Genomic DNA, 18,172 nt, shown 5'->3' with positions numbered 1-18,172 from the left:
ACATCTGGTCTTTAAATATTTGCAGACACATACACCTATATGTGTTAAACTCTGTTGACATGATCTATAAACATGAAATTAAACGTATGTAAATGCAAGCAATGCAGCAGCACATTATGAAAGCTATGAATAGATAAGCATTGAAAGAGAATTAATTTCCTTCACCATAAAGAGCTGATGAAAATATTACAAGATTTTGTTCTTATCAATTGACTACGTCCCCTCAACATGAATCCATGACTGTGGGAATTATTGTAACAGCAGGAAAAACATTTGTGAACTGTCATCCTTTAGTAGTTCTCGGGAAAATATGTCTTGGAATATCTCCTAATTATGTGTGCAGGAGGAGGAGGCTTGGATCGGGATTACTATTTATGTTGGCCTAAATCTTTGCTCTTTTCAGTTGCACATTGACAACACCTTATGGGTAGAAAAGCGTTGTTCGTTAGCACAGAGGCATTTCACATTGTTTAGATATAGGCTATTCAAAGCTCACAAGACGTCATTAAAAAGATTAACACAACTATAGAAGTAAGGTTATTTAGAAATACTTACGTTTTAAATGCTCCATTATAGTTTCAGAAGTATATAGTCTGTTTGAATATTTTTTTCTCTGAGAAGTGTCTGGAGTTATTTACATAAGAATATTGGTGGCTTTATGTAATTTAGAAAGCAAAGGGCACAGACTACTTTTTAAAAATAAAATGTGCAATCTGGATTTTGTGGTATCCAAGGCATAATGCAGTCACTAGCTATAGCTCCAGATACCAGTCACACACACGCTTACGCTATTCTGGTTTGATCTGGTGTATCTGTAAGTCTACAAAGAATAACCACTGGAAGGAGGAGTACAGTCATCCTCTAGCAGAAAACCAGTACTACTCGGTTCAGTCAGGTGCGTTGCCTGTAACTGCTCACTGCTCAGTGGTTCAGTGAAAAGTGTAAAATTCCCTCAAAGCACTTTACTCACACAGTAATATACTGGAGAGGAAATTCCCTCCTAACCACAGCTAACAATCAGACGATGTGTTGAAGCATGAGCAGTTACAGCCTTTGCAATGGTAACTTAGGTGGTGCCATGACTTGTGTGTTTTCTAATTCTTTTTTAATTTTCCTAAATTACCTTCTAATATTCCTACACTATATTCTTGGATGTGTTTAACTGTTTTGTGTATGAAGCATCTACTTCCTTTTAACTTTTTCTAACTGTGTTGGGGTTTTGTGTTCTTTTCTGACTATGGAAAAGATAAGCAAGACCACATTTTTTTATAATCTTCTTTACAAAATTACCTGTCACATCTTATTTTGTCTTTTTTTTTTTCCCAGAAGAAATAAGCTTAGATTCCAACCATTCCTTAAATGGGAAAGATTTAACCATGCTGCTAATGATTTCTTGTCCTTTTCAATAAGTTTTCTACTCCTATTTTGTTTTTATTTAAGACGAGGTGAGAAAAATTGAACTTCAGACATAATAATACCCAGCCATCAGTTTATTAAATGGCATCTGATTAAATCAGAGATCGACTAAAATCCAAATCAGTAAAGAGGCTTTGTACATCTGTGCAAGAAATAAATGTGAAGGGATGTAATTGGCACTCATGAGAGGAGTCCTGTCACTACCCTTAACTGTTCCTAATTTTTATTGTTCCTCAGAAGGGGCTTCTAGAACAAACAAAATTCATTCTTGTCACAAAATGGAAGTAAAGCTGGAAAAAAATACAGTTGGCATTTTGATTTATTTTTTTTTACATGAAGTTTGTAAAAGCTATATGATAAATATACACACAAGGTTTTTACAAGTGTGTGCACTTCTGCTCAAGAAACACAGAGTCTCCATGAGTTTTACCTTAACCGTTGTTAAATGAAAAGTACTTGAGAAAATGCATGAGTGATGGATGCTACAAATACAAAAGGTTACAATTCATTTTCCTTCCAATAAACGTGTAATTTAAAATAGTACCAGTGGAGGTTTCCTATGCCCGTTACCTCCGAGAGAAGACAAGTAATTTAATGCATACACATAATAAATCTTTGTGTGAACCAAGACCAAAATGAGTCGTCAATGTTAAATGTTTAACAATGTAAAGTATTTAAATAAAGCTATTAGATATTTCTCATATGTAAAACATAGAATCCTAGCTTAATTTGAATTACTTCCAAGATATACAGTAAACTGCCTTTTACTTTCAAAATACACTCCAATCATTTACAGTCATTACATGTATTTTCTTTGTTTCATGCAGGTTTTGTCTAGCCAATACAGACATGTCCTTAATTACATTGGAATCTTTTGAACAAAGTAGATAAAACACTTTTGGGCTTTACCAATTCTACTGGAAATATTTTCTTACTAACAGAACTGTGTATATTTAAGGGAAAAATAATTAAAACTAGAAAATCAAGAAACAGATATCACATCCTACCTGTATTCCTACACTTAATTCTCTAATCTTATAATAATTTAATCTAATATTCATTATTCCCAGTTAGTACAAATAGCTCAAATCTCAGCTGGAATAAACTGGCATCAGGCCTACTGAATTTTTGTACCCCAGATTTTTCATTTGTTCTATTTTACTAAGTAGGGGGGGTTTTTTGTTGGTTTCTTTTACCTCTGTGCCTTTTTTAACATGAAGGCAAGGACAGATTTTGAAATTTCTTGCCATATGTTTCTAACTGCCTATGAACCACCTTCAGGACCCTGATTAACACAACTATTTTTAAGGCTGCTTCTTCCTGTTCTTAAAATACAATTATTCTTGTTTCACTGTAGAAATCACACTGTTCCACATTCTTTAAGCTCCTGAAAAGAAGCCTGCTACATTTGGCTCTGTAACAGAGTCACAACAAGAATGTAGAGTCAGTCCTGAAAAGCAAAATTTATAATCCTGGATATAAGGATGTTAGCTATTAAATCATTTAGTCTCTCACTTTCTTGAGTAAGATGTCAGAAATTAATATTCCTGAGTCGTTCAGATTCTACCTTCAGAGATGATTTACACTACTGCAAGACATGTCTCTCTTATTTTGCATGGCTAATTTTCTACATTATTCAGCAGGAGAGGAGGAAACGGTTGTTTGTTTTTTACAGTTTTGCAGATCTATCAAAGGCAACAAATAAAACAAATTATATGCGGTGTGTGTTTCAGAATCCCTATTTTCACAGCAAATTAAGTTCAGGTGCATTAACTGGAGTAGCAGACAGTTACTTAAATAGCAAAATGTATGGTGTAATTGTCCCAAATTTAAAGGATGGGCTGCACTGTAAGATTTCACATCCATGTGGGATACAGAAATAGAGCTCTGATTAGTAAATTGTTTATAGTATTTTCCATCTGTACAAGGCTTAGAAAAAAGGCCCTTCTATGGAATGGAGCATTTGTGACTTGAAGATGAATTAGATTTCAGAAAATTCGCAAGGGCTGGAATCCTCATTGCTGGGGTCTTTATAATACCGATTAGATAAAGTGGCATGGAAGTTACTGTAAGACACAGTATTGTACTAGCAGAAGGAATGCCTCGATGATCTGCCATGTCTTTTCCATGTCTACTTTCTATAGCTTTTTTCTGCAGCTCAATCTTAGAACTTCTTATGCCACCGCCTGAAGTCATTTGGCAGTGATTATCATTTAGTCAGGCATGATGATGGAGTCAATATGACCCCTCACGCAGGAAAGATAGGATTTCCAAATAAAGTTATTTTACCTGTTACTGAATACGAAATTATCGCTGCCAATATCATAAACTCAATCTTTATTCAGCGTAGCCATGTAACTTCATTGCAACTAATCCAGGAGCTAAACCTGCCTACATGATGAATGCTAATTACTTTGTTTAACCTGTTTTTCCTTCTAGTCCTATTAGAACCTGTTTGTAATTAAGCCTAATTATATTCATGTTCTAAAGTTAATTTAGAAGCAGATAGTCCATTTGGTTACTAAAATGAGGTTATTTTCTCACTCACCTGCTGATCCCTCAGTCATTGCAAGAGCTAGCACCACCCTGCTCCCTTTGTATGACATCTCATGTCACCTCAGTGATCAGCCTCCAGAAATATTGCGATAACTGGCCCATACCAATCTGCAGGGCAGGATGGCACTCTGGTTTTCATGCTTTCTGGAGCCACTGTGCGTTGGTACAAGCATCTTCCTTGGATGCCTCTGTTGGTAGGGCAGTATTGCTGCAAATTCTGCAGCACTCGAGGGATCAGACTTCACCACTCTGGACTGTCAGAAACCTGTCAAGCTTACATGTTAGCAGTGAGACTGACTCCAGAGGTCCCTGTCCCATACTCTGCTGAGATGGCACCTATTTCCTACATTTATAGTGCACTAACATTTTGGGACACGTCCTCCAGAATAGTATGGACCACAGATGCAGATGGTAACATGAGGCACGGTCTCAACTTGTGATCACACAACCTGGCTCAAATGACCCATGCCTGCAGTCCCCAAGAAGCCAGCCCCATCAACGAGAGCATCTGGGCCGAACCGACAAAAATCCCGAGCAAATCAGTTTCCAGGCATTCTTCTTCCACTGCCTCTTGATGCAGATAGAAACTCAGACACGTCTGAGCCAGATACAGCCTGTGACTTCCTGCCACATGTTCCCGGGGACAAAGGGAAGTATAGAGAGGGAATGGAAAGGCCTGACTATATTTTAAGTTATTATTAGGGAACAGCAAGAGGTGTGTTAATGTAAGGCACACCTAAGATCCTATTCCTGTTCCAAGGGATGTTCAACTTGCCAAGGGATTCCAGGCCCCGGCCAATGAAAAAGAGTCCTATTGGCCTTCAGTAGGGAGAAAATTCTTCACCAGTTCCCCCTTTTGTAAATAAAAGCCGCTTGTATTCTTTTGACATTTTGTATGAGATTCCTAATAACAGTTTTGGATTTAAATGCATCAAATTAATAATGAGATTTAATAGGACAAGAAGGAGAAAATCAGATTAAATCCAATAAGCAGCATTCATAACATATGTAGGCTTTTCTAGTTACTCCAAGGATTAATTGCAATAAAGGAACAAAAGGATAGATTCAAGAGCAGAATTCAGATGACTCCTGCATCTAACCTAAAATGATCCTGATGTGTTTAAGTTGAAGATTTTGGTATTGCTCACAATTCAAACCCTTCTCCTAAAAATGAAGATGCCTTTAGGACTCATTTTCCTCCCGGCACCTAAATGTCACCAAAGACCAGACCAATGTTATTTACATAAATGTAACACCTCCTCCCCTGCCTGTCCCCTGGGAATCCACGTGGTAGGTGTGGATCCTATTGGACATCCTGGTTTTCTTGCAGAGTGATCCATATTTGGTACATGTGATTGTAGGGTGTACAAAGCATGGTCACAGGGAATGCCTTTACACCTGGTTGCATTAAACTGTTTGTTCGGGATGTGTAAGACCCATAGGGTCACTCCTTTGCCTGGAGATGGTAATTAGTGGGAAGTGAGAACAGACAAATCCAGAAGAAAACTGGTTCTTTTTTCTTTAAATGAAAGAAATGCTAAACACAGTGGGATTCCTACAGAATAGCTATCCGTCCTTTAGTAAATCTTCAGACAAAAAAAACATTCACAGAGTTTTTCTGAAAATATAGTTATGACCCTATGGATACATGCCAGTTACATTATGGATCTTAGCATTTTGGTTGCTTGACAGCATTTTGAGATACGAGTGCTGCGATTTCCTTATTATCCACTAACTGTCATCTTCCACAATGTAAATGCATATTGCTGTAACTTTTCTGCAAATTTTATAAAGCCATGTGCCATGTAATATCTTTCATATCAAGTTATTATTTACTGACACTCTTTTATTAATTTTTTTCAAATAACAATGACTGTTTCTCAATTGAGTTCATTATTATGAACAGATACGTTTCTAATGTATCTGTGCTTTTAATTTTGAGATGCATCCAAGCATCAAAGTGAAGTGTGTTATTTCAGAACTTTAATTGTTCCAGCATGCTGGCACTTCTAATAGGTGCATGTTCTTCCTTAATTAAAGACAACTCTTCAAGATCAGTACACAGTGCCTTGTTGATCCATGATTGCCTCAGCTCACTCCCAGACAGCCAGTGAAGTTTATAGAAATCCTGCTAAAAACAGAAGACTGAAACAAAACCTTACTCTTTACACAAGAATGATTTCCTTTGGCAAGATACGGAGATGAATCACTGCCAACACTTTCCTTTAAGAGCCACGTTAATAAAATTGGGCCAGATAATACTCCTTATTTCTGAAACATCTTTTTCTTAGGCAGCCTCATATTTCACACAGATCCATGGTAGGTAGCCTGACAGCAGTCAAATGCAAGTCTAGAGAGAGGAATGAATTTTTCCTTCCATGTATCCAAAATGAGTATTTTAGTAAATGGATGTTTTCTAAACTCGATTTGCAGAGCTTTTTTATTTTTGAAGATAGGTAACATTTTTCTCCAGAAAACAGTTTGGACATTGGAATCGAGTCACACATGCCTTAATATTTGTGTAACTTCAATCATACAAACTAACAGAAGTCAAATGTGTTTCTGACAGTTCTACGGAGCTCAAAATTTAGAGTCAAGCCATGGATATCAGTCTCTTTACGATACACATCTATACAGCCACATTTACCATAGTATCCAGATACCTCACAGTTTTTAGTGTATTTATTCTCAGAATATCGCGGGTGATGGAGAAGCATTAGTACAGTTTTACAGATGGGAAACTAAGGCACCACTGTAAGAAAAAATTTAGGCAAACTTTTGGCTTTAAAATTACAGTCTCCAAGCTACAGTATCTATCACAGTTTTCACTTAGTTCTCTAGGTGCGGAGGTGGTTAGTGTAAACATTTAGATCCGCTTCCAAAGATTGTGTCTAAAGTCCTTATGCATCTACCCTGTATTTCCTTATTTCCCATGCTATACCTGGAAAGACAATCCTGGGTTTTATCTGAAACTGAGAAGTGACATAGAGTCATAGAGTATCTCAAGTCAGAAGAGACCCATAAGGATCATTGAGTCCAACTCCCTGCTCCTTGCAGGACTGCCTAAAACTAAACCATATGACTAAGAGCATCATCCAGATGATCCTTGAACTCTTGACAGGCTTGGTGCCATGACCACTTCCCTGGGGAGCCTGTTCCAGGGACCGACCACCCTCTCAGTGAAGAAACTTTTCCTAGTGTCCAACCTGAACTTCCTTTGACGCAGTTTCATTCCATTTCCTTGTGTCCTATCACTCGTTAACTACATTGGAGATACCCCTTCAAAATACTAGTTGTACGTGTCCTTTGAATAAGGGAAGATTTTTTGGCAAGCCTGTAACCTGGTTTTGGCAAGTGTGTTTTTATTCTGTTGTCCTCCTTTAGTTGCTGGCCTTTACAGAAGTCAGCCTTTGCTGCTTCTGACTCCAACACGTGATCACCTTGTATCTAAGAATGCTGTGTCAAAGGGTATCTTGCTGCATCCCTTGTTATTTTACTTTTGTGGGAACAGTGCTTGAAGGTCATATGGTTGTCCACTTTGCCCAATCCATGTCAACCATAGTAGCCAGTCTAATGAGGTACATGAGCTCAAAGGCAATTTCAGCAGGCTTATTTTGATGTTTTAGCACACTGGTGTAGCCTATATGTATTAGAATTTTTCTATTGAGTATTCAAATGTGACCAACCAAATCTGCAAAACTAGTTCCTGAAACAAGTTCAGGAGAGAGTTCATTATACTCCGTATGGTATGATTTCTGTTGTAAAAACTGTAATTGTTAAAATGGATATTAACTTCACTGACTCCTTTCCTAGTAGACATTAGACCTTTCTATAATTTGTTCCTTTCTCCTCTAGCGGTTACCTTTTTTCTTTACTGAAACCATTCATTTTATTTGTTCTCCTTTTTTTATACAGTGTTTATTGATCACTTTATCATTCTTCTGTACAGTTTTCAAAGCGTCTCGTATATGGATAAATACATTCGACATGGATAGTTGGAACTGTGATTTTATGAAAGTCAGAAATAAATTGTAGTTCAGCTTGTAGGGTGTGTAAAGCAATTCAGAGCCCTGCTACCGCCCTTTGTTCTGACTTGAATCACTCTGTTGTTCCAGCTCGAACGCGTGTGTTGATCAGACTTCCAACTGCGAGGCTAGTTTTACTGCGGCACAAACAGGGATTAGTGCTGCGCTGCACTCGTTTTCACTTGTGCCCTGATTTGGAGCACTCTTTTCAAAGGTGAAGGGTTAGTGGAGTAACTCAGTGTGCCACTTCACCTGCCTCTGCCTCCAAAGAATTACTTAGTCTGTGCATTATTATTAATGATAGCAAAAGAGAGCAACGCTGCTGCTGTAAGATCACCAAAGGATACTATGATGCATTTCACATACCTCATTTTCCACATCAAGACTCACAGTATCTTTGACATGGTCTTCTAGGAGTTCATTAAGTTTAAAACAGGTGACATGTGGCAAACTATGGAAACTTCCTGAGGCAAAGTGACACTATAAATAAAATTACTCACAAACAATTCATCTTCTCTTAATCCCTTCCTCTCAGAGTATTAAATTGTTCTATGACATATTTGGTATAGCACGTCTGACACTGCTTTTGTCTGCAGTTTTCACTGACCAGAATTCCTGTAACACTTCTTCTTCTTTCAATGGCCCAGATGCCATTGAAAACAACATAATAAAATATAATTAGAAACAAAATATTTTTTTTAAATTAAGTTTAAGGCTGGTTTTGGTGTGCATCAAGCTGTCAGCATTTGCTGTTAAGAAAACTGGTGTTTCAGTGAATTATTAGTTTCTGCTTTTTCCCCCAATCTTAATTTTTTTTTAGTGTGCCTTTTGGGACCTATTTCTTAAAGGTTGGTACAATATTAAAAACCACAAAAATTGGATTCAGAAAACTTGGCTTCCACTGCAAGCCAATATGGGAATATATACTGTCCTGCACTGCTATTTGCACTGAAAGCACCAAACAAAATGCAGATATTGAAAATATGAACTTTTTTGGGAGGGAGGTTTAATTTGGGGGTAAGCAATCCTGCCTGTGCTGCTGTATAAAGATGACTCCAAGGCAGCTATCCTATAGACAACAACAGAGTACCTGGACTTTTCCTATAAAAAAAAACCCTCAAAAAAACTGTGGTGGGTTGACCCCGGCTGGAGGCCAGGTGCCCACCAGAGCCGCTCTCTCACTCCCCTTATTCACTAAACAGGGGAGAAAAGGCATAACGAAACGCTTGCAGGTCGAGATAAGGACAGGGAGAGATCACTCACTAATTGTTGTCACGAGCAAAACAGACCAAACTTAGAGAGGGAATTCATCTAATTTATTACTAGGCAAAACAGAGTAGAGGAATAAGAAAATAAAATCAACTCTTAAAACACTTCCCCCCACCCCTCCCATCTTCCCGGGCTCAACTTCACTCCCGGCTTCAACCTTCCCCCCCTCAGCGGCACAGGGGGACGGGGAATGGGGGTTACGGTCAGTTCATCTCACGGTGTTTCTGCCGCTTCTTCATCCTCAGGGGGAGGACTCCTCTCATCGTTCCCCTGCTCCAGCATGGAGTCCCTCTCACGGGGTGCAGACCTTCAGGAGCAAACTGCTCCAGCGTGGGGTCCCCCACGGGGTCACAAGTCCTGCCAGCAAACCTGCCCTGGCGTGGGCTCCCCTCTGCACGGGTCCACCGGTCCGGCCAGGAACTTGCTCCAGCGTGGGCTTCCCACAGGGCCACAGCCTCCTTCAGGTGCCTCCACCTGCTCCGGCGTGGGGTCCTCCACGGGCTGCAGGTGGAATCTCTACACCCCCTCATCCTTCCTCCATGGGCTGCAGGGGGACAGCCTGCCTCACCATGGCCTTCACCACAGGCTGCAGGGGGATCTCTGCTCCGGCGCCTGGAGCTCCTCCTCCCCCCCCATCTGCACTGACCTTGGTGTCTGCAGAGTTTCTTACATCTTCTCACTCCTCTCTCCGGCTGCAAAAGCTCTCTCTCTCTAAGTGTTTTTCTACTTCTTAAATATGTTATCACAGAGGCGCTGATTGGCTTGGCCTTGGCCAGCGGCGGGCCCGTCTTAGAGCCGGCTGGCATTGGCTCTGTCAGACACAGGGGGAGCTTCTAGCAGCTTCTCACAGAAGCCACCCCTGTAGCCCCCCCGCCACCAAAACCCTGCCACGCAAACCCAACACAAAACCCAAGCACTCCCAATTTTTTCATTTGAAAAGCAATACAGCAGAATAATTGGAAAGAGAGGCAGGCCTAAAAAAAAAAAAAAAAGGTTGTATTCTATAAACCAGAAACTCTTCTAAATGGGTAACTGAAGTCCGAATAACTAAAAAATTACTTTTTTGTTTTCTTCTGCATTTCACACAGCCTGTCCAAAGAAAGGAAAGCAGATTTAATTTTTGGTGACTGATGTTTCAGAACAGGTAGTTCCATAGAACTTACCAATGGGATGCCTCTCACAGCTATAAGAAAGGAGTCATTTATAACTCAGGAGACAGAATAAGACCTTTCAAGTTGCATCTAACCTTTGGAAATTCTTCCAGTTTAATTCTGCTTCTTCAGCTGGAGGCCAGCTCTTCTGAATTCCCTCTGATACAGAACTGAATCTAAACATGGACCAAAAAAAAAGTACATTGTAAATATTTGGCTGAAGAAACTGTGAGATTTGTATAGGGCTGTGGTATTTGGTTTGGGGTTTTTTTAGTTTTTAAGGTGCTCCAGAAATCTTTCTGAGAACCCACTTGTGATGGTGTAATAACTGGCTCCATCAGCTGTTCTCTATTAAAACTGTAAAATACTGCAATAGAAATATAATTCTACTTTATAAATGCTCATAAAAAATACATATAATGCATACGAACACCCATAATGTACATTTTAAGTCTAAATGTGTGTCTCTTTAACCATGTTGGCACTACCAATTGGAATTTCATTGCATATCATGGGGCTGATGGAGAAGGCACATTGAAATCAAGCTGTTAAACACACCATCTCCAATTTTTATTTCACTAGAGTATGTTTGCTGTATTTTTAAAAGAGCATTGAAAAGCCCAGGAGATGAATTCTGCTCTGAAATTGCTATTTGCTGACATAGAAATAGCTGTAAAAATACAAGCGGAGAAAAATACAGTATAGCAATATATTTTCATTTATTTGGGGGAAAAGTAGTTTTAAAGAAGAATTATAGTCTGTCGTCTGAATGATAAAGCAGTATAACTAGCATTAAACACAGCTGAAATTTTGTAATGACCAAACCTCAGCTCATCCAAATCCCCAATAGCATTAACTCCCTAGAATTGCGCTGTAAATTTGATTAGCCTTACAACAGACATGAGACACAAATGTTCTTCCTTATAGAGTCATATTAAGTGGCTGCAAAAGAAGATGACAAGGCATTGTAGAGCAGCGCATCTGACCTTTTTAAGCCAGGGACGAGCTCCAGCTCGCCCAGCTTTCAAAACTACATTTAAATACAGGGTAATTTCATGAATTCTGATATAACATGAGGATTACATATGGTGAGGTGAGGGGGGGATTTAGCAGCTGCAGTCTTCCTATAAATCATCCAGAAGCTTTTCTTCATACTTTAGTTCTCTTGATTGACATTTTCCACATAAGCTACATTGCTGAACCTTAGCTTCTGTCCATGCTTGTTTAATTTGGTGCTTTTTATATGTATTTTCATTACTCTTGTGTTGTCCTCTAACATAGAATTTGATGTAACTCCTAGAGTGTTCCAATTTTACATGGAACTGATCAGAGTATTGGATAAAAAATTTTCTTTAAAACAAGCTAAGGGTTATAGAGGCATCATAGGGCAGATTTCTAGAAGCGAGAGTGAGGGACTAGAAGGAACAGTAAATTATGAGACCTTAAAGATTTCCAGGTCGACAGGGTTGCAGCAGATTCTCAGGTGAGCTGACGGTGTGTGCCACGGCATGACTCCCCATGCTCGCCACGGCATGACTCCCCATGCTCCCCACGCATGGCTATGGCAGCCAGCACCACCCGCAATGCTGCTCCCAGGGTTCGGCGCTGCCGAGTGCGGCACACATCGCTCTGCCTCGTCCCGGCTTTTCCACCCACCGTTGCCCTGAGGGCTGGGATGTCCACGCCCGGCCACCCGGCAAGAAGAAGCTGAGCAAGGGTGGTGCCACCTCAGATCTCAAGCCAGGCATGAGGTACCTGGTGATCCAAGAGGTCCCGAGTACACGCCACCAGGAGTTGCAGAGTTGTGCTGTTGTTGTTATTAATTTATTGTGGGTTTATTCTAATTTCTTTCACTAGGTTGTTCTGATAACGCATTTCTGGCGTAGCTTTATATTCTGATCCCCTGATTTTCGTTGTCATTTGGACACAGTCCCATTTGGAGTGAATTTCTGAAATGAACCCTGATTCACTGATGAATCACGCTACTTCTAAAACAAAAAGCTAGAGCGGTTTACTAGTTATGGAAACAAAATTGTAACATGAAGAATAAAACCACAGATATATATAAATGGAAAATAAGAAACAGTTTTATGGTAATAAGAAATGGAAACATGGGAAAAGTACTGTTACGTATTTTGAGATCCAGTATTCCTTTTTATCTCTTAAGTAGACAGTTTACACAGCAGTTGTTTTATAAATATGTATTTCACCCTACTAATGGAGATTTCCCAATACTCCGTAAATAGTGCAGCCCGGCTGAGAACCAGGTGGTGCTCAGCCATGGGCTACTTAGTTTAGGGGGTAAATGGGAACTATTGTTTCTTCCTCCTATTTGGTATTTTGTAGGACTTGGACACTATAACCAAGGCTCATGCACATTGGGAATTTTAATTTGTTTAAATTTTAATTGTTTTAATGAAGGTGCTTCAATTTAACTTGTAATCTCCATTTTCTGACCTGTCCCCGTGAACTGCATAGCAATGGTGGCTCATGACTCATTAAATGTTGAGAGATCCATTTCCTTGGGCCTGCCCGCCGGCTCCCTCCTCCAACAGGGACAATATGGCTTGGGCCTGAAGCTGCCTGGCTCTGTGCGGGTGCAGAAAGAGACCGTTTGCATTTCTGGAGTTCCGACACAGCCCTTACGTCGGCCAGCGCAGATGCGGTGAATTGGCCAGTTTGCCACTGGTTGGATGGCTTTGCTCTGAAGTTAAAATTTCCCTCCTCGCCAGCTCTCCTGACTTCCCAAACAAAGCAGTCATGCCTCCTGATGGTTTTACACCTTCACAGGAACTGCTAAAATAAGCCAGCTCTTCAAACACCTGTTGAAGAGTCCTTACTAAAGTCCTCATAAATGACTACATATAATGACAACAAACCTCCAGACCCACTGACAGGGATGTGAAATAGCAGGGCCTCTCTGGCAATAACTGTTTTTCTGTTTCTTCAGTTTGGGATCTCAAAAGAGCAAGTAGCTTTGCCAAACTGTAGGTTTTGTTCTTTTACTCAATATCGTCATAACCAATAACATGTCTAGCCAAACTGCCAAATTGCAAAGAACGGTGTTATTACTGTTATTACGGAGAGCACCTTTTAGTAGCATCTGCTCAGCAGCTGGCTGTGGGTGCAGCTGGTCCCACTCATGCTATGGCAGGCAAGGACCTCTCTTTGCTTCAGCACCGATGGAGGGAGGCACTGACTTGAGAGAAACACCCCGAGATGATAGTCGATTCACAGGTCACTCGGTGGGAACTTACACACCTACAACAAAAGCTATGTAGGCCTCAGACACCTTGCAGGCCATCACCTCCACTGTTTCCCCAACTGCTAAGCCAAACACCGCAAAGATAAAGGCTTGAGCATATGGATACACAAGCCAGTTCCCTACGTTACTGGGCTTCAACAGATTTACCCACTTTCTTACCAAGAACTCCGCTCACTGATTCCGCAACCCCAAAAGAAAGTAGACACCCTCCCGTGCTGGGAGGAAGTGAGAGGAAGAGCGTGTACCTTCCAAATCCTTCCAAAGATCTATGTTGTTGAAATACTTCCTTGTTCCCAAAAGGAGGTATAGATGTAAACCCACACTAGGAATCCAGGATTGGGGATGATGATCTGATCCTCAGTACCCTTTCAGGAGATCAAGGAAATTGATTTACAGCTCTCAACGTGAAAGACACGCTTTCACAGAAACATTCATCCCACACATAAAAGACTTTCGGATTTGAACTGGGTAAACCTTTACTACAGCACATCACTTTTCACTGACTCTCAGAAGGTTTTGTAAAGGTCTTAGCGGCAGCACTGTAAATACGCACTAAACCTCATTAAGCACTTGCTGTGTTCCAGATGATAATGCCATGATATTCTTGCAACTCGTCACAGCCAGATGCCTCAGGGGCCAACCCCACCTTTCCCAACAGCATGAAAACCAGCACGTTCGTTGAATTTTGCTCCAAGGATTCCTTTCAAGTTCAACCCTTAGTCTCCATTTCCCCGTGGGTCTGTGAAAGTGTTTCTTCCACAGCGGTGTTGCATCCAAGGAGGGTGTGGGAATTCACAGCAGTGCTGTCAGGCTCATCCCCGAGCTACGTTACACTATGACAAGGTTTCCCTGTGGCTACTCCCTAAATCTTTTGCCAAGAGCAATTTTGCCCTTTCCCATTGCCCAAGTTCCCCATTTACCCTCCAGTGCTTCTCAAACCTCATTCCAGCCATGAACAACTTTGCATTCCTTAAATACCTGTAGACGGTTAGCCTCCTATTTGCACGGAACAAAATCCTTCTGGTAATCCCTATATAGTTCTTCTCCTTGGCTGAGGAGTTAAAGGTGATATACTTTCTAGTCTGAAACTTTTTAAATGGATCTTAGATCAGATATGCTACTTTGACACTCCTGCATGTAAAAACAGCAAAGCTCAGGTCTCGGTGACCTCCTCTGGATATATTAAGATATTAAAGGTAAGCATATGCAGTAAGTGTTTGCAGGACTGAGACTACAGGGACTTAGTACACCACAGTCACAGTGATAACTTGCCTTACTAATTTAGTAGGTGCAAACTTAAGATTCAAATCATGGGCTATTCCTGAAAGTAGCAAAAGATTTTCATTAGATATTATTCAGTAATATTCAGTAATGTTGGCAGTAAGTCAATCAATCGATTTTTGGCTAAACCAAGATATTTCTCCTATCATAAACTCTTATCATCAACAAACAAAAAAGCCCAAATTTCCTCTGCTTTGTGGAAGGCCTGACATCTAGTCCCAGGAATTTCAGCGGTTAATAATGCAAACACCACACTCGGATTATGACTATACTGGGGAAGCCAAGATTGATATTGTTCAATGGCACCATCTTCAGTCAACTACAAAGCTGATTATTAATTGCCTTTAATAAGAAGTCGTGTTCATCTGCCCCAAGTCAGGAAAAAAACATGTTATCAGTTCTTCTGAACTTGCGTGGTGTGGTGGTACAATCTCAGGAAATTTACTGTTGCAGGAGAAATAACAAGACTATGGGTCCCCCCAAAAAGGCGAAATCTCTATACATTTCGTCTGCTTTAAACTGAGAAGAGAAAAATGGTGATGACATACAGTCACTTCTGGGAAAGTCTTGCCTTTGTTTATTTTTCTTAGAAGGCTGATTGGTTTTGTTTAATTATTTGTGAAGTAATTTGTAGATCCAGATTAATGTAAAACTACTTTTTCAGGTTGTTACCTCATTTTGGAAATACAGAAATAGCTGGGGAAGACCAAATCATGCAGCATTCTGGCCATATAAATGCTCAGAAAGATCCCATAAATTAAATACCAATTCCCAAAGTTTGGAATTAACTTTTGCTGCTTTGAAAATAGTACTTACTGCCCTAACTCCTGATCTTTCTTTATGCTTCAAAACTAAAAGTATTCAAAAAAACATTTAACCTGATAATAGAATCAGAGCCTATCCTCTTCTTAGGTAATGGTATAGATATTTGTGGGAGTCTAATGCCATAAATAAATGACATAGTATGTTTATTCTTATCACCTGAAAGTGACTTTTAGCTCAAAATTATTGGAACTTTTGTTTGTGAGGCAGACTTTTAGAAAATGGTTTTAGTTAAATGTTTCCCAGCAATGTACAGCTAATTGCCAGCCAACTCCTCCCCATCTTCTTCCTTTCTTCCTCTATGCACGCGTGCTTTCAAAGTGGGACTAGTATATGTAGGCACCTTGTTCTTATGGTTACACCTAAGAATCTGGATCTAAGAATAGCTTTTTCATCCTTCCAAGGCTGATGAGTATTTCACGGTTTGTGTTTCCTTTTCAGCTGACCCCCTGGTTGGAAGTATTGCCACTCAGTATATGACTAACAGAGCAGAGCACGACAGAATGGCCAGACAGTGGACCAAGCGATATGCCACATAGGAACCTACTCTAGGATTTGCTGGACCTGTGCAAGCACATTCACTAAGTGCATCAATAGCCCTTCCCTTCATTCTTATTTTTTATTAAATTTTGAACCATTTTGTGACAAAAGGTTGTCCTTACTTTCTTTTTGGTTTTATTTTTATTTTTATCTGTTTCGGGGTTTTTTGTTCTGTTAACTTGAAAGTTGTTTCCCTCAAATGTAGACAGGGAATTTTGGTTATCAGTGCAAAGAATGTTGGATCTGTAATAGTATAGAGCTTTGTCACAAAGCTTTGTATTAATGTGTGGGGTTTTTCTTTCTTTCATGTGGTTTTTGGGAAAACAAACAAATTCAGAATTATATCTCGTTTCTACTTAAATGTAGTGTTTAGGGTTATTTTTTTGTACTGAAGTCTTTAATGGTGGGTGCATGCTACTGGGAACAAGTTTTGTATAAAAGCTTAAAATCAAGAATCACTGTGCATTACTAAGACTGTGTTTATCACTAGCCTTCTGTTTCCCACACAAAAGGCTATTGCGTTGAACAAATTAATATGTATTTTGATTTACTTAAAAAAAAAAAAGTGCTTGTAAATTTCTTAGGGACCTGCCACTTTTGACTGTGGATCAGTTGATGTACACTTGTATTATTAAAGCACTCAATAAAACACTGTGGCTGATAAATGCACTTCTTGCAAGACGGTGCTTTTGCGTTTGTGCAGTATAGGCTGCGTAGTCCTCACATAATACAACTGCAGGTTAAGCAACTATTTTTAGACCTAAACTATTCATTTCTTCTCAACAATGCATTTCATAACTTAGAATTCTTCATTGTGTATATCTTTCAGATACAAATATCTTCCAAATTTTAAGGCCTTTCTTTCGCATGCCGGTGCTCAGCTCAGCTATTCGGAAGCCTCGTGCTGCATCTTTTATACTATGGCTTCAATATATCCATCTTGTTACATTTAAAATAGTTGGCTATAAAAATAGCCTTGCAGTGAAAGCAGAATATTGATGATGATTTTATACAGCAGGCCTCATTTTGCCTTTCTCCAAGCTCTTTAATTGTAAAAGCAACTGTTATTTAAAAAAATAAATGAAGGTTTTCGATGGGAAAATTGAGCCCATTGCACCAATCATTCCCAGCACGTTCAATGGCAAGGGTACTTCTATTCAGCTTTGACCTTCAGGCTAATTTTAGATATGCAGCCATAGAAGGAAAACTTCTACTTGGCTAAGGAAATGTGTGGGTGTTGTGATTTAGAAAATATATACTGTGATGCTGATATCTAAATGTTCTTTGTGTTGCAAGGCATATTGGAAAATCCCTGTCTCATATAATTAAACATTACAGATGCTATATACAGTGCTTGCCTGCCCTCTCCCCTCTCTTCTTGCCTCTTATGTTTAAAGAAGATCTTATCTTAAAGAAGATACATTACAATAGCGACAGTATAAACATACAGGGAGACCCAATCCCATTACACTCCAACCCAATACAACTGTTCTGAAAACTAGAACAGTCAAGGTGACACCATAGGGCCTCTACGCTCACCACTGCGCTGCTCGGCATTTCCAGGATGTTTTGGTTTTCTCCCAGCCATTTGCTAATAACTGAACAGACATACAGCTTGAATCTACTGGTAGGTTGTCCTCTGTGTGAAGGCAGGCTGAACTTTGAGTCTGGTGTAGGTAGCATGTAACTAACAGTGACTTTGTTGTAGGTAGTATATAACTACTGCCCTAAGAACCACGGGGATCTCAAAGAAATAATCAGCCTCTTTTGATCAAAGCAAACGGAGAGTCTTCTGGTGTCTGCGGAAGCCAACTGTTTACAAGCCCAACCATACAACATTTTGAGCC

The 18,172-nt window shown here is 39.8% G+C and overlaps 1 protein-coding gene across 2 annotated transcripts in view; it reads left to right on the top strand.

Annotated features, from left to right (window-relative positions):
* LOC129203569 (ubiquitin-conjugating enzyme E2 E2) overlaps nucleotides 1–16,992 on the top strand; it is a 215,989-nt gene extending 198,997 nt beyond the window's left edge. For both annotated transcript variants that reach the window (XM_054818251.1, XM_054818249.1), the window contains exon 6: nucleotides 16,227–16,992. In XM_054818251.1, coding sequence (XP_054674226.1) covers nucleotides 16,227–16,324 — 98 coding nt within the window. In that variant the 3' untranslated portion in view covers nucleotides 16,325–16,992. The remainder of the gene's footprint in view (nucleotides 1–16,226) is intronic.
* Nucleotides 16,993–18,172: the final 1,180 nt, after the last annotated feature.

Source organism: Grus americana, chromosome 2 (genome assembly GCF_028858705.1).
Source record: "Grus americana isolate bGruAme1 chromosome 2, bGruAme1.mat, whole genome shotgun sequence".
In the NCBI taxonomy this organism is placed as follows: domain Eukaryota; kingdom Metazoa; phylum Chordata; class Aves; order Gruiformes; family Gruidae; genus Grus; species Grus americana.
The sequence above is the reverse complement of the archived record's forward strand: the minus strand, read 5'-3'. Positions and strand labels throughout refer to the sequence as shown.